The 18,278-nt window shown below is 30.5% G+C and overlaps 1 protein-coding gene across 1 annotated transcript; it reads right to left on the bottom strand.

Annotated features, from left to right (window-relative positions):
• On the bottom strand, nt 14,000-17,973 carry LOC109363639 (leucine-rich repeat receptor protein kinase MSP1-like). The gene is made up of 5 exons (XM_019609892.1): nt 17,625-17,973; nt 17,301-17,447; nt 16,653-16,802; nt 16,411-16,560; nt 14,000-16,122 (listed from the first exon to the last, which is right to left on the bottom strand). The coding sequence occupies exons 1-5, from the start codon at nt 17,971-17,973 to the stop codon at nt 14,000-14,002; spliced, it is 2,919 nt and encodes a 972-aa protein (XP_019465437.1).

The raw sequence follows: 18,278 nt of genomic DNA, 5'->3' as shown, positions 1-18,278 counted from the left end.
AAGGGAATCCAATGCCAAACATAAGTGCACCCGAGGACCATTAAGAAAGCCATAACTTCAACAATTTAACATGTGTTGAATTAGAGGTCAAATAAGAATGTTATGAAGCTCATCAAGCCTAGCCATAAGCATTAAGGAGTCATCAAGTCTCGTTCACCATGTGACTTAATTGTGGGCCATGCACTTAAGAGGAAATTGAATCATATGCTCTTCACATTACAATTATGCCATCCAAGGCATCCTAGGCATAAGTCATTATGTGTATCTTTCAATTGTAATAAAGCACACGAAACACATGTGCTAATTTCTTTACCAACCAAATGTAGTCTAGTTTAGGAATAGATTCATTTGGCTCATGGTATCCTATGTTAGATTACCATGCATTAGCCTTACTATCTCAATGTTAGCCAACCGTGGGAGCCTAGTGGCTTGCTTATAAATGTAAGACTTTTGCAATGGAATAAACAAGTTAAGTAAAGTTGAATTCTTTGTGAATTAAGGATTATTAATCCTTGTGAAGTATTCTCCAAACCTTCTCGGTTGAACCAAGATTAGAAGTTCTTATCAAGAACCAAGTTCTTGCGGCGAGCATCACTTTGGCTTATCATCACCTCAAGTGTTGTGGCGCCTTCACCTCAAATCTAATCCATCTTCTATTATCCAAATTTCATATTTCCGCTGTCTATTTTATTATAAAAGCTCTAGTCAATCGTGAGCTTGATCAAACACCAACCAAGATAGATCGTTCAAGAACCTTTTATCCAAGAGGTTCACATCAGGTTGTATTTATAAAATATGAAAATAATGAAATAATAGTAAAATATAGATAAGAGTTTAATATTTATATATCATTAATGTAAAGTTATTTTAGAGTGACTACAACATCCATAATTCATACCCATGTGTATAAGAGTAAAGGATAATTAACCATAAATAATATATTTATTATTATATATTTAAACTAAAAAGATAAATATTAATTCTTCTACTATTATATAAAAATAAGAAAACAAACAAAAAAAGAGAAAAATGATTTATGTGTTTTTTCCAAAATCTAAAATTAGATGAAATATATTGAAGTATTCATACCCTTAATCCCTTTCCTTATGCTATTGTTTTCGCCCTTTTGCACAACAGAGTCATTAGTTTTCCTTTTTCTATTTTGATTGTTTTTTTCCTGTTTTTGTCTTTTCAGTTAGTTAATAGGTTTCCCTTTTTATCATAGTTAGTTTTTAACTAACTCAACTTCCCTTTCTTTGTATAAATAGTCTCTTTGGCTATCATCATCAAATAAGAAAATAATGAGGTATTTCATAAATTCTTGCAATATGGTATCAGAGCTCTCATTTAAATGAGAGCTCTGTTGTGCCTTTCTGCCATCAAGATCAAGCAAGTTCAAGAAGCTCCTCCTCATCCATCTCTAATTTTCCTTCCACGTAATTCTATCTGTTGCACTGTGGAGAAAACAGGATCCTCACCTCATCATCTTTCGAAAGGTTCTTTTTACCTCTTTTTAATTTCTTCAATTCATTTTCAAATGGCAACATGTGATTTTGACGAGTCTCGGACCAACCCCTCTCTTTACTCCATTTCCATTGACTCTCAAAACCCCTTAAATCTATATTACCTACACCCTGGAGAAAATCTAGGTGCTATTCTGGTCTCACCACCATTGGAGGGTGGTGACTACCATTCATGGAGCAGGTCCATGAAGAGAGCTTTATCGTCAGAGAATAAATACAAATTCGCGGATGACTCTATCACAAAACCAAACACCACTGATGCTCACTATGATATATAGGAGAGATGCAAAAACATGGTTGTTTCTTGGATCACAAGATCCCTCTCTTCACAAACTGTATAAAACATATTGTATATAGATAATGCTCAAGATTTATAGTAGGATTTAAGAGAGAGGTTCTCAAAATGGGATTATTTCAAGATATCTAATTTGCTGCAAGAAGTTCACTCAATCAAGCAAGGAAACAAGGATATTTCAACATACTTTACAACATTAAAGATCCTTTAGGAAGAGTTAGAATCCTTAAGACCAACACCTACCTGCACTTGTGACATACATTGCAGATGTAACCTCTTCAAAAGAATCAAGAATCACAAGGACTCTGAGTATGTGATTTGTTTCTTGAAGGGCTTGATTGATCAATACCAAAACACCAAATCCTCCTTATGGAACCATTACCCACAATAAACGAAGTTTTTTATTTGGTTGCTCAAGCTGAAACTCAGTTGATTGGACCAAATGTTTCTAAGTCAATGACCTTCTTTAGTTCCAGAGATAAAGAGCAATCTTGTAAGTCTTCTTTTGGCAGAAACAACTCATCAAGTGGCATAGGAAGAGGAAGAATTGGAGGCCAACAATTTCAGAACTAACTCAACTAGAGTTTGCAACCAACTACAATAAGTCAAGATCTACAATTGGAGCTACAAATAACATTGCAGAAACCAAACACATAGGTGATCATATAGATAAGTCCAAGCAACCTTCCCTGCAACTGACTCTGGAGCAATATGCTAAACTCACTACTCTCTTTCAACAAGTTGAGGTCAAACCGTCAAACCATAAAATCAATCAAATTAGCAATGTAGAAGGTGGTGCAGGATCTATCTAAGATGATTCAACTCAACAATTAGGTAACTCTGGTTAGTGGATCCTTGATACAAGAGCCACTGAACATGTATGTCCTTTCAAATTAAATTTTGATACCGACCATGCTATTAGACTAATCATCATAAAGTTACCTAATGGATCAATGCTCATAGTAAGCATTCAAAGAACATTATTGTATCGCCTGATCTCACCTTATACAATGTCTTGCATATACCTGAATTTGATTTCAATTTGATTTCCATTCACAAACTCACCAACTCGTTACATTACATATTAACCTTTGATAGTTCTCATTGCTTTATTTAGGATATGATTACCTTGAAGATGATTGCACATGTTGAAGCATTAAAAGGCTTATATGTGCTCAAGATACCTTCAAGACCACATAGTTTTGTTCAACACTGTATTCATAGTCTTACTGATAATACTCATGTGAACTCTTCTTTTGATTTGTGGCATTCTAGATTAGGCCAACCTTCTAACAATGTTTTACATACTATCAGCAAGAATTTCACTTATATACATTTTGGTTATGCTAAGATATGTGAATTCTGCCACATGGATAAAGGGTGTGCATAAAAGCAAACTCCCCTTTGATATTATGCACACGGACATTTGGGGTCCTATTTCTACCCCTTCAATACATGGCCAAAAATATTTTCTTACTGTCATTGATGATTACATAACTTAGAGAAGATTGAACTAACTATGTCATAAATATTGTATTGATAAATAGAAAAATTAATTTTGCCACGTCTAAGATACTATAGATAATTTTTCAAATTTTGGCATGCAAGTATATGTTGTTGGATTGAATTAATAAATAGACAACACATTTAGTATTGCAGTACCAAAAGGTATTTGTATAAAAATTTTGTGAAATACAAAAAGTTGGTGACTTTGTTATCTATACAAGGAGATCTTTTTTATTAAAGAGTTCACTTGAATAAAAAAATAAAAAGGGGAACATCACAATATATAACTAGTATTTTTCAAGAAAATACAAATAAAAAATTACTCCTTGCAACTAATAATGCCTTCTGAGCAACTTTTTATAAACATCATTTATATTGTCAAAAATGTGTTGTGTTTAACATTTGCTAACCATAATACACACATTTTATAGGCGCCAATGGTCTTTGGTCGTCATTAATTTCATTGAAGAACAAAAATACTATTTGGATTCTTTGGTTCATGTTATGCGAACAAGTACTCCCGACATGAAAGCAATACTACTCAGTACTCACTAGATGAGTGATCAGATTTGGATTATAATGTGTTATAAACCAATTATATTACTGTGCCGAAGAATATATAACTACTTACTTTCTATATTTTATGCATCTATATATTTATAGAAAAAAAATTCATTCCAAAGCTTTTTCAAACATCATTTATTGTATTCATATAAAGGTAATGGACAAATTTCAAACAAGTGTAGCATATAATTAAAATTTTCACAAATTAATGTTATTTGTTTTTAATTGTAATACCCCCACCAAATCAACTGAAATGATTAAAACTATTATATGACGTACTTTATAAAGGATATCATTCAATGACAAAGATCACCATACAAGACTTTGTGTGAACTCATTACCTCACATATATTGATGATAAGATTACATAACATCGGGAAAATTGAGGTCACTATATCATAAATATTTTAGAGATAAATAGACGAATTAGTTTTGCCACATCTAAGATACTATATATATATATTCAAAATTTGGCATGCAAGTATATGTTGTTGGATTGTAGAAATAAATAGAAAAGGTATTTAATATTGCAGTAGTAATATATAATTTATATATTGAATTTGGATATATAAATATATGTATATATATGGGTGTGTGTCTGTTGATTGTGCTTGATACAAATATATATGTTATTGTATTTGTTTGGTATATATGTGATGTTTATGGGAATAAAGTTTCATATCACCTACCTCATTCATCTAGGTATGATTTAAATACTTGTTGGACTACTCATGTCATTGTCAATAAGTTTTGAGAAGGAATATTCACATGGTATTAAATTCAAAGCTCAACTTCTTTTTGGTTGTCATGTGCCAAAATATGCCCATTAATCATGGATCTAAAGTGACACTTCTCCTAGTCCGGCTGGTTTTGGTGGAGTGATATGTCAGGAATTATGTTCCTCATCTTCTACCTCATTCTCCTATGCATGGTTTAATAACATTTTGAGCTACTTCCCTCTTTCCTTATTGGTTTTGGGATGTAACCTTAACGGTTGTTGAATGTGCTTGATATATATGCATGTATTGTTTGATATAACACCAGATGCATTAATAGTTTTTCAATGAGAATCAACAGTGTTGGCTCTAGTATACACTGTATAAAGTGGAGATTTGACACAATCGACAATGTTTGCTTGAGAGCGATATTGATTCACTATTTTCTATAACACCTACTAGTGAAAGCATTGTTGAGTAAAGAGCAATCAACAACACTTGCTTGAGAAAGCCTTGTTGATTCTCCAATTTCTATGGTACGTGCTAGAGCAAGCGCTGTTGATTCGCCATATTCTACAACTCTTTTGAAACATTGTTGAATCTAATCCTACATTCTACGGCACTTATATAGACATGGTCCAAAAGTGCTGTTGAAAGTCACTTTTATGTTCTATTGTTTTATAATTCTGGCTAGGGAGTGATCCTTTGAAGATAATATTTTATATTAATCTAGTTTTTTATTAAATTGTATTGCACACTTATTAGACACATGTTAGCAACTAATACTAAGGTTAATTAAATCCTTAATCTCTAGTTTTAAACAATTCTTAGAGTTAATTCACATTAAGTCATTTTGTTGGTAATAACAAGTTTTAATAACCTTAGAGAGTAATCTTTTTATTAAAGAGTTCACTTGAATAAAAAAATAAAAAAGGGGACAACCGCAATATATAGCTTATATTTTTACAAGAAAATACAGATAAAATATTATTCCTTGCAACTAAAAATGCCTTGTAAGCATCTTTTTTGTTAACATCATTTATATTATAAAAAATGTGTTGTGTTGAACATTTGCTAACCATAATAGACATATTTTGTAGGCGTCAATGGTCTTCGATTGTTATTAATTGCTTTGTAGAACAAAAATACTATTTGATTTCATTGGTTCATGTTATGCGAACAAGTACTCCCGACATGATGGTGATATTATTCACTAGGTAAGTGATTAGATTTGGATTATAATGTGTTATAAACCTATTATATTATTGTACCAAAGAATATATAACTACATACATTCTATTTTTTATGGGCCTATAAATTTATACAACAAAACTTCATTCCAAAGCTATTTCAAACATCAACAAATGTATTCATCTATAGGTATTTGACAAATTTCAAACAATTGTAGCATATAATTAAAATTTCAAAAATTCATGTTATTTATTTTTAATTGTAATGCTCACAACAAAACAACTCAAATTATTGTAACTATTATGTGTTGTACTTTATGAAGGATATCATTCGGCGATAACAAAGAACATGACAAATAAGTCTTTGTGTGAACTGATTGCCTAACATACATTGATGATAAGATTACATAATTTAGGGAAGATTGAGCTAACTATGTCCTAAATATTATATTGATAAATAGACAAATTAGTTTTGCCACATCTAAGATACTATAGATAATTGTTCAAAATTTGGCATGCAAGTATATGTTGTTGGATTGTATAACTAAATAGACAAAGCATTTAGTATCGCAGTAGTGGTATATTATTTATATATTGATTTTGGATATATATATATATATATATATATATATATATTTATTTATTTATTTGTGTGTGTGTGTGCTGTTGAATAACATAGGTATTTGTATAAAACTTTTTGAAATACCAAAAGTTAGTGACATTGTTATCTATAGAAGGAAATCTTTTTTAATAAAGAGTTCACTTGAATAAAAAAAATAAAAAAGGGGAACATCACAATATATAGCTGGTATTTTTCAAGAAAATACAGATGAAAAATTATTTCTTGCAACTAATAATGCCTTGTGAGCAATGTTTTATAAACATCATTTATATTGTCAAAAATGCGTTGTGTTTAACATTTGCTAACCATAATACACACATTTTGTAGGCATCAATTGTCTTTGCTCGTCATTAATTACATTGAAGAACAAAAATACTATTTGGGTTCTTTGGTTCATGTTATGCGAACAAGTACTTTGGGCAAAAAAGCAATATTATTCAGTAGATAAGTGATCAGATTTGGATTAAAATGTGTTATAAACCAATTATATTATTGTACCGTAGAATATATATTTACTTACTTTCTATATTTTATGTGTCTATATATTTATAGAACAAAAATTCATTCCAAAGTTATTTCAAAAATCATCAAATGTATTAATGTAAAGGTAATTGACAAATTTCAAACAATTGTAGCATATAATTAAAATTTTCAAAAATTAATGTTACTTGTTTTTAATTGTAATGCTCCCACCAAATCAACTCAAATGATTGAAACTATTATATGGTGTACATTATGAAGGATATCATTCAATAATAACAAAGATCACGATACAAGACTGTGTGAACTCATTGCCTGACATACATTAGTAATAAGATTACATAACTTCAGGAAGATTGAGCTAAATATATCATAAATATTTTATAGATAAATAGATGAATTAGTTTTGCCACGTCTAAGATACTATATATAAATGTTCAAAATTTGGCATGCAAGTATATATTGTTGGATTGTAGAAATATATAGACAAGGTATTTAATATTGTAGTAGTGATATATAATTTATATGTTGAATTTGGATATATATATATATATATATATATATATATATATTTTTGGTTGTCATGTGTCGAAAGATGCCCATTAATCATGGATCTAAAGTGACACTTCACCTGGTCGAGCTGGTTTTGGTGGAGGTGATATGTCGGGAATTACATTCCTCATCTTCTACCTCATTCTCCTATGCATTGTTTAATAACATTTGGAGCTACTCCTCTCTTTCCTTATTGGTTTTGGGATGTAACCTTAACAGTTGTTGAATGTGCTTGATATATATGCATGTATTGTTTGATATAACACCGGATGCATTAATATTTTTTCAATGAGAATCAACAGTGCTGGCTCTAGTAGACACTGTATAAAGTGGAGATTTGACACAATCGACAATGCTTGCTTGAGAGCAATATTGATTCACTATTTTCTATAAGACCTACTAGTGAAAGCGTTGTTCAGTAAAGCACAATCAACAACATTTGCTTGAGAAAGTCTTGTTGATTCTCCAATTTCTATGGTACCTGCTAGAGCAAGCGCTGTTGATTCGCCATATTCTACAACTATTTTGAAGCATTGTTGAATCTAACCCTACATTCTATGATAGGGATGGCAATACGGGCTAGCCCGGCCCGGCCCAGTCTGGCCCGCCTTTGGCCCGTCAGAATATGTGCTGGCCCAGCCCGACCCTTATTGTTAAAAGGGCTCAAAATGCCAGCCCGACCCATATTTGGCAGGGCTGGCAGGCCGACGGGCTGACCCATTTTGTTTTTTCCAAAACACACATTAAAGCTTTTAGACAAAACTAAATAATTCAAACAATTCATAAATGTCTTTTAAAACAAAAAATCACAAACAAAAGACACAATCGCATAATAACACATTACATTAGTACAAAACTTGTAAATTATAAACAATAAACCACCATAGTCTTAAACTTTTAGACTCCTAGTTCATAATAGAGTTTATAACTCATAAGTTTTAAAAATGTATAAGAATCAAAACTATTATATTATAAATCAATCACAATAAAATATATATATTACTCAATTTAATTTGAATTCGACTACATTAAAAATATAAATTGAAACTCAGTCGAATTCAATTAATTTCCCAAAAGGAATCAAAATCAGTAGTTCTATTTGAGTTTCCAATTTTCTATTTCAATTAATTAAATGTTTAAACTTGTTTCAAACACCCCTAATTGTCAGTGAAATTCCACCTTCTCATAACAAGCACAATAATTGGATAAGAGTGAAGATAATAGATAATTACATAATGAGATATTAAATGTCCATTTTACAAAGAGAAAGAATAATTTTATGCTTAAGGATTCAAACATAAGTTAAAATTGTAAAAGTTTAATCTTAATTGCAATAAGCAACATGATAGACAAATGAACTTTAATTTTAATGTTGGCCCGCCGGGCCAGCCCGGCCCGGCCCTCCATGGCCCGTCTAAAAAACGGGCTTCCAAAACGGGTTGAATACGGGTTTTTGGGCTAAAACCCCCAGCTCGGCTCGATAAAAACACCTATCCGAACGGGCCGGCCCGTCGGGCCAAGCCCATTTTGCCACCCCTATTCTATAACACTTACATAGACAGGGTCCCGAAAGTGTTTTTGAAAGTCACTTTTATGTGCTATTATTTTATAATTCTAGCTAGCGAGTGATCCTTTGAAGATAATATTTTATATTAATCTGGTTTTTTATAAATTGTATTGCACACTTATTAGACACATGTTAGCAACTAATTCTAAGGTTAATTAAATCATTAATCTCTAATTTTAAACAATTCTTAGAGTTAATTCACATTAACTCATTTTATTGGTAATAATAAAGTTTAATAACCTTAGAGAGTACTGAATATGTTAAAGCATTTAAAGTTGGTTGATATTTCCAATTTTGCAACTAAGTGCAATAATATTCAAAATCAATAGATGTCGGATATTGATAGAGTGTTAGAAGCAATCTACGAAGAATACTATAGTATTACGGGGTGCTCGAATCCAGATTAGTCCAAAAATAAAACCGAAAATCAATCCAAAATAGATCGAAACAGCAAAAAACTGAAAGTGTTTGGATAGTGTTAGATTTATTTTTTAAAGATCGTTGGGTCTGGTCTAGTTTTTGGTTTTACCTGTTAGATCCAGACCGATCCAGCCCAGACCGAAATAACCTGAAATTCCCTATAAAAAATTTATTTTTTATTAGGACAGAAATCACTTGTGCTTGCTATTTTAAATGATGATTTTTTATTAAACTCTTGATTATCAAATCAAACGAATTGTTACCACTACATACATGCGGAAAATAATGTAAATTGATTGGTGTTCTCTCTCTATGGTGGTTTACAATAATCACCGAAAAAAGAGGGAATTGATTTGAGTCTGTGTAATAGAGCTGACACGTGGCAATGCTGAGTCAGCAAAGTTAGTTACACCAAAGGAGTAGGGTCAGGAAAGCCAACACTAGGCTTGGGGAATATGTGGTGGGGTAATAAATAGAGGAATGTAAGGTGAAGTAGGATATGAATGTAATGATGATTCTTCTCTCCCCCTGGAACCGATTCTGATTTCCTTCTCTCTCTGAATACTTGTTTTTCTTCCAGAACTTTCTTAATATACTGCAAGAATTATCCATACATAGTAATGTCATAATTTCCTCTTATTATCTTCTGCAATTCTTGCTACTGTTTTATCAACTGTTTACTACCATTACAGTCTGTGTCTTATATTCCTTTCCCTCTTGTGCAACAACCATCAACCCTATATATATAATTTTATTTATCTTTTACTATGTTAATTAATCGGTGATATGTACATGACATAGATTTGGGTCAAAGTTAACAGGAAATGAATCACATTATCTTGCTTTAAGGTTAGGGCAATGCACTGTTTGTTTTCATCTATTTATCTTTTACTATGTTGAAACCAGTGTGTATTTTAGCATGATCGATTAGAATGAGATAGATTTTTGTCACCATTATGGATATGGAGGTTAATGTTGCACGTTACCTCTTCTTCTTTTTGTCTTTAAAAAATATATACTTCCATTTGTAATGTGTATTGAGATAAAATGAGTGACTCTTTTTTGTTGGACCTTGTAACCAGTATTACTTTTAATTACAAGTGTAACAATCTAACAGTTTTTATTTATTTATTAAATTTTAGAATGAGACTGATAATTAATGATTCAAAATCGGCATCATTGAAAATTAGACTAATAGTTGGGATTTGAAGATAAAATTGCTTCAGCAATATCTAAAAAAATGTTATTTCTTCAAATTTTATTGTTTTGAATTTTTTTATTTTGTAAGTAGTTCAGACAAGATAGGGTGTTCACAATAAGAAACCTATAATGAAAAGCAATATGATAAAATTAATAAATTTGTTAATACAAGTAATGAAATCAATTATAATGGCTGACATTAATATGTAATGGATTAAATTTTAATGTGTACAATATGTTACACATTTATAACAAAATATGAACATGAAGTGATCCAGAGGCTGATGATTACAGGGGCAGGTGGGGGCTGCTGTCCCCCTAAATTTTTGCACACAAGAACATATTTGTTGTTCCACAAAATATGTCAATCCATGTGATACTTGAAAAATATTTAATTATTAAACTTTTAAATTATAAAATACATTTTCTCAACCAATCATAACAAGTGACACATAGATTAATACATTTTTTTGAAACAACACGTACACTCACTTACCTATGCCCAAACATATTTTTATGAAGTAAATCATTGAAGCTCACATTCCTTTAATTTCTACCTTGATAAATAAATGTAGTCTAACTTGTTTGTCATTCTAAAAATTATACATAAATGGATCTAATTATTTTACATCTGTAGATGATGATGTTGCTTATAATATATGACTTCATTTGAGTTCGAAAATACTTTACACATAATGAAAGAGATTATGTATGTATTGATAATATATATCATAAAAATTCATTTAATATTAATAATATATGTATTTTTGTCCAACAACTATATGCTATGGATTTTAATGAGCAAGAGAGAAGATTAATTTGAGATGTCAATTTCAACATTTTATTCTTGGTGTTATTAAGTCATTCAAGTTTGAAAAACTCTCAACCATATGTTGTTAGTCATGTCTTGTTTTATCAAATTGTTCGTCTTATCTTAACTATTGTGGTTCGGTTAACATAAATATCATTTTCAACAATGAAAACAACCAAACAAAATTAGGTAGGAAAATAGAAGATGAATTTATTGCATACAACATAGTGATTAATATTGAAAAGGAAATAAATAAATTTTTTACCACATGTGCAATTAATTAACGTGTAATTAAATATTATTGCCCCTCCTAACGTTTAAGTTAAGATCCGCCACTGAAGTGATCATTAAAAAAGGAATAGCATTTGCATGTAAGATAGGGTAATGTAGAAAATGAGATAGTTAGAAAGTACAACAAAGAAGATAAACTTGTTTATATGTTGTAGTATTAGTTATTTTTCATTTATATATTAGTATTTATATTCCTTCCATACTCCCAGCTCTTGAAAAGTGATATATATTTTACTATGGCTGAAAACATGTTGAGGTAGATACAATCTAATATCTTTTAGTGATTGACCTTTTCACTTATTGATTGTCATAACATATGAAACAATCAATGGAAATTATTTTCTTATTAGTTTGAAAGGCCACAAAGACTGATATGAAGACAAGCTCATTCGTGAAATGTTGAACATCCTCCCAATATTTTTATCTGTCATTATCCTTGTTTTGATTTACATGGTTTGCCAACCTATTCAGAGTCATTCTTGTTCCATTGCATAATCATTCATATTGATATAGATTTTCCAACATCATTACCGGAGTTTCAATTTTCAATTTGATTTTATGATTCCATAGACCTGAAGTTCTAAGGGAGTTTAAAAACTCATGAATAAATCCTTCGAGAGCTTGATTATCGTTAGGCTCTGACTTGTCAATAGAATCTGAGGTTAAATACTCTCTTTGATCATTTAAAAAGGTGTTATTTTTTTGCTAGTAAGATGGATGTGTATGTAAAGAATTGAAGATTAAAATATTTATGTGGAATCAATAACAACATCTAATCATTTATTTCACCTGACGATCTCAACTATTGATGCCAAAATAACTCTACATTGTAGAAAATCTTCATTCAAGAATTAATCTACATACTAAATTCAAATATGTACTTTTAACAATAGGACGTACGGGATCATCATAACTAGTTATTATAAATTGATTAAGTATTTTAATCAATGCATAGCCATCATTTTGCTCAAATAATTTTCCATCACCTACATCTAAAATTGATTTTGCAAATTATTTAATTTGAAATTCATTTGTGTCGAATATACTATTTTGTAGATGCATATTCTTTATTAAACTTTATACCTCGAAGTTATCCCAAAGATATGAAGCATTTATGTTGCATTGATAATGTTCAAATGACTTGCTCTTGGAATGAATAGTAGAATATGTTGGAAGTGGCCACCGAAAAGAATGATTTTTCTACTGAAACTTGAATTTTCATTATGTTTTGAAACTCATGATATTTGTAAGAGTTTTGTGCAATGCTTCGAAATAAAATTTGTGTGTCATTGGAGCTTCATTTCAAATTATCAACTTTGTTTTAATAGCTCTATAAGTTTATTTTTTTGATAAATGTTGCAAGTAGTGTTTTCTAGGGTATAAACTAGTATGACAATGTTCTCCTTCCTCGGAGGAATAATATGACTTAATGTTATGGTCAAAACAATATGATTTTTTAAACTCGACCATGAAACTAATATTTTCCACATGAAGGTTTTACAAATACCCCCATAACCATAGACAAAGAAGGTGTCGTTGTTTCCATCATTTACAGATTTCATAACTTTATAAAAATAAACATTTTCTCATCTAAGAAGGCAAAAAATAATTGTTAGGAACAAATATGTGAGTATATAAAAAGTTTAATTATTATACATGTATTGGTAATGGAACGTGAATTTATATGTAATTGAATTAAAGCAACATCTTAATTTATCTCTCATTTAATCTCTATTATAATCATGCCCATTACATATAAGTCTATTTCCTAATAGACTTGTGATTCTCTCTTCTGGATATAACATTAATGGATAGCCTATCGAACATTTTTTATTTGAGAGTGAGATTTTGTAATTCTTGTTTACTAAGTTGTAAATATGATTAAACACACATCAGATTTTCCATAAGTTATTATTGCATGTAATTTTTGTGGTACCCACGAATGAGCCTGATATTTTTACCATCTCTAACATATTGTAAGATTAGTTATATGAATATTTGGTGTGTAATGTGATATTTTATAAGTGTGAGCATACTTAATTTGTTCTAAAGATTAGTTATATGAATATTTCAGTTTGACATAGTTTTATCAATACTATTATTGTGAATACTTTTACAAGTTTTAATTATCTTAAAATAGAGAAAATGTACTACAATAGAGAAAATGAAAAATGCACAACATGTACTACACTAGAGAAAATATATTTTTAATTCTGAAAGCACAATTGAGTAAGTAACATGTTACATATTTCACATATTAATTTAAAACTTGCATAAATTATCCTCAATAAAGTAGTAGCAATTGGTCCTAACCAATTCTATATAGTAAAACCATACTCTAGCCCAATGAGGATTAATGCATAAAACAATTACAAGTACCAACAATACACATACACATGACACAAAAAAGCTTACCCAGAAAACATACATGTCCACCAAACTATCATTGTCCAAATCAGTGTAAGATCCATCTTGTACAAATACAATAGAAGCATTGCAACTTTTTGGTAATGGAGTTCCACAAAGTAATGGATTACCTTCATAGCTGCTTTTATCGAATGTCAAAAATTGTCCTTTCAATTCTGGTATTGCGCCCGATAAGTTATTTTGTGCCACGCTAAATACTTCAAGTGATGATAATTCGTTCAATTGAGAAGGGATGCTTCCACTCAAATTGTTAAAAGAAAGATCCAAACTTTCTATATGTACCAAATTTGAGAATGTATCTGGGATTTTTCCGCTCAAATCGTTGTAGGACAAGTTCATTGCGCGAATTTTTGTCAAGTTTCCTATCTCCCAAGGAATGTTGCCATTTAACTTATTGAAGGATAAGTCAATTCCTGACATATAAGAAAGTATACTACCTGTATAAGTATAGGAACTTTTCTTTGTGGTGAAATTTGCTTTTTCATTCACAAATCTCAAATATTCACCACCACCTAATAGTATTTGCAATCCCTCTGGGTATGCATTCTCAAAAGGCATTTTACCTAAACAACTAGGTATTGGACCTGAAAATTTGTTATGAGAAAGGTCTAATATAGTTATGGATGTTAGTTGGCATAACTCCTTTGGTATCTTACCTATAAAGTTGTTACTTTTTAGTAGAAGAATGTTCACTCCTGTATTATTCAAATCTTGTATCATATCTTGAATGCCACTAGTTATATGATTGTAGCTAAGGTCTAACATTTGTATAGAAGTGCTTCCTATGAAAATTCTTTTTGGTAAACCATGTAACATGTTATTGCCCAAATGGATAGCAATCATGGAATAAGATTGAAAAGATGGAACAAAACCATTCAACTTATTTTGTGAGAGATCTAGATGTTCTAGACATTCAATGTTGGCAATCTCTAATGGAATAGATCCTTCAAAATGATTATTTGACATATAAAGTGCTTCTAAACATGTCAAACTTTTATTCCAACCACTTGGAAGCTTTCCAACAAAATGATTATTGCTTAGATCCAATTCTTTCAACATTGATGAGTTAAAAGAACTACTTGGGAGGCTGCCAAAAAAGCTATTCCCATCCAAAAACAACATAGTCAAATTACTAGGCATTGGAAACATTGTTCCACCAATGTTGTTATTTGAAAGTCTCAAGAGTGAGAGTGACATAGCATTAGACATGTTTTTTGGTATTTCTCCAAACAAAAGATTGTTAGAGAGATCTAATGTGTCTAAGAAGCTCATTTGGCCAAACTCATGAGGAATTGAACCATGAAGATCATTGTAAGACATGTTCAAATAATGTAAGTTTGGAAAGATTGAACTAATGTTTTTTGATGGGATTTGACCTATTATTGCATTGGAAGATACATCAATTCTCTTTATGCTAAGAAGAGGATGTGATGGAAGGTTGAAAGTACCCTTAAAAGAACAATCTTTAAGGATAAGGTTTACTATGTTGGTATTGTTTTCTAATAACCAATTTGGAAACTCACCTTCCAATTTCCCATTTGTGAAATCTAGTGAAGTCAAGTTGTATTGGTAAAGAAGAAAGTTTGGAAGGGGAAGAGAAGTAGCATTAGTTGTTGAAGACAATATTAGCTCTTGTAATTGAAAGCTTGGAACCCAAGTTTGTGGAATATTTTGTGAGTCAAGTATGATTTTGTTCCCCTCACCATATATGAACTTGATGTTTGAATGATTAGCAAATGGTGTGAATGAAATAGGTACTTCAAATTGGTTGATTCCATAGTCAAGATATTCAAGTGATGTAAGACTTGCAATGTTAAAGCCCAAATTTCCAATGAATTTGTTGTTTGAAAGGAGCAATTTTTTAAGAGATGTCATGTTGCAAAAGGTTGAGGGTAGGGCACCTTCAATTTCATTCATACTTAGATCTAAGTTCCTCAACTTCTTAAGCTTGTGCCAATCTGAAGAATACATTTTTTTGTAAAAATTAGTTTTTTGGAATGCAATTTAATGAAAAGATATAAATCAATGGAAAGTGAACAAAGAGGAGTCAAATTTTAGTAAAAGGGTCGGTTTCCGAGTTGATTTTTGGAGGAAATTGAAAAGAAATGAAATACTTAAAGTCATCTCATAAGTGTATTTTATAGTTTTTACCTTTTTTCATTTATTCAGTTACTCTCCGAAAATCAATTCGCAAACTGACGAAAACCAATTCGCAAACTAACATTAATATAATAAATACAATTCACCTGCTTCAGGGAGGCTACCATTGATTCCACAAGCATATAGAGACAAAACTTGTAGTGAAGTCAACAATCCTATGCTTTTGAAGAATTCATTTTCAATGTTTGAACTTAAGTCCATAACCAAGAGTTCAAGGTTAGCCATATCACTAAAATCTACAAGCATGAGAAAAACAAGAGGTGTAAGTTAAATTAATAATATATAAATAAATAAATAAAAGGAATGGAAATTTAAGAAATATTACTACCTTCAGCAACAATTGTTCCTTTAAATTGAACAACAGTTAAGTAAAGTTCCCTAATAGATGAGAAAGCTTGTAATGATTTCCTTAAAGTATTTCCATTCAAGTTATTTCCTCCTAAATCAAGGACCTCCAATTCCCTTAGATTTTCTAAGCCTGAAGAATATATGAAGGCTAAATTAAAGTTACAACTTCAAATAATTTGGCACAAGATTTGAACCAAAAGTGTCACAACTAAACATACACAAGTGGCTAAGTAAATCATGAGAAAAATTATCATAAAGGAACTTTAGGCTAAATATTAGGACATTTGAATTTGTAACATGAAGTCTCAGGTAGTTAGGATGTTGGAATGTTAGTATTGTGACAAAGATTTGTTATCTTAAACTACGTCTCAAATCATGTTTCGCACAATAATATTGAAGCAAAAACAGAAAAATAATAATAATAAATATTTAATTTTTCAATTAACATGACATATTTTCATTGGTGCAGAATATGGTTTGAGACAACAAATCTTTGTCCGATGAGTTGTTTGTTACTATCAATTTGGACATAGCACCACTGTAAAAAAATAACTTAAGAGAATGAATACATTAATTTTTTTTATTGAAAAAAAAGGCAAGGGTAAAAACGAATTAATAATTAGTGTACCTTGGAGTGAAGTATCATTGATTTCATTAGAACGTAAGAATAGAGACTTAAGAGATGAAAGTCCATCCAAGCATGATACAATGCTTTGTGTATTATTCAGAGAATTAAAAGTAAAGTCAATAACTTCTAAATTACTCAACCTCAACCCTGCAATGTATATAAATAAACTAAATTACAACATATATATTATAATATGAGTTTAATATCTATATATTTTTCGAGAAAAGTTTTTTAAAAGACGGATAAATCATCCACCACTCCTGTGTATAATTTTTTTATTTAAGAGTCGTCCATTATAAACAGTGGATGAAAAGCTGACAATACCTTCAGGTTGGACACAACCGGCTATCGAGTTTCCTAACAAAATGAGGCTCTTGAGATCTTCAAAAACAGTAAAATCTGAGTAATTTAGATACCAACCAGGTCTACCATTATCCATCACATAAGAAAGATCAAGTTTTTTCACTTTCCATGTGATGGTGTTGCAATGAACTCCCTCCCATTTACAACAATCAGTGTTGTCTACCCAATTTGAAGGCTTGTCGAATTGAGAATTTAGAACTAGAAGAGCTTCTCTTTCATGCTTCCAACACCCTTCATAGCAATTCATTTCTAATAAAACCAAAATCAATAAAAACATGCATATAGTATTAGTAGTATTATTACTCTTCATTTTCATTTTGTGTAACACAATGGAGTTGATGGTTTAAATAAGGAAGCATTTAACTCTAGTTGTGACTCCAGGCTTATTAAATAACATAGATTAGTTTCAGTCGATTATTATATTCATTAAAAAAAAAGCATCATTTCGATTATTACATGTATGTACATTTAGATAAAAAATGTAATATCTATATATTGTGAATATACAGGTTTATGTGTATTCATTATAATATTCATAATTCATTTGTATTACTTTTAGTTAAGAGTCAATTATATTTAAAAATGAATAATGACTGATATAATAGCAGTATAAAA

Source organism: Lupinus angustifolius, chromosome LG13 (assembly GCF_001865875.1).
Source record: "Lupinus angustifolius cultivar Tanjil chromosome LG13, LupAngTanjil_v1.0, whole genome shotgun sequence".
In the NCBI taxonomy this organism is placed as follows: Eukaryota; Viridiplantae; Streptophyta; class Magnoliopsida; order Fabales; family Fabaceae; genus Lupinus; species Lupinus angustifolius.
Note: the sequence above shows the minus strand (reverse complement) of the source record. Positions and strands in the feature narration are given on the sequence as shown.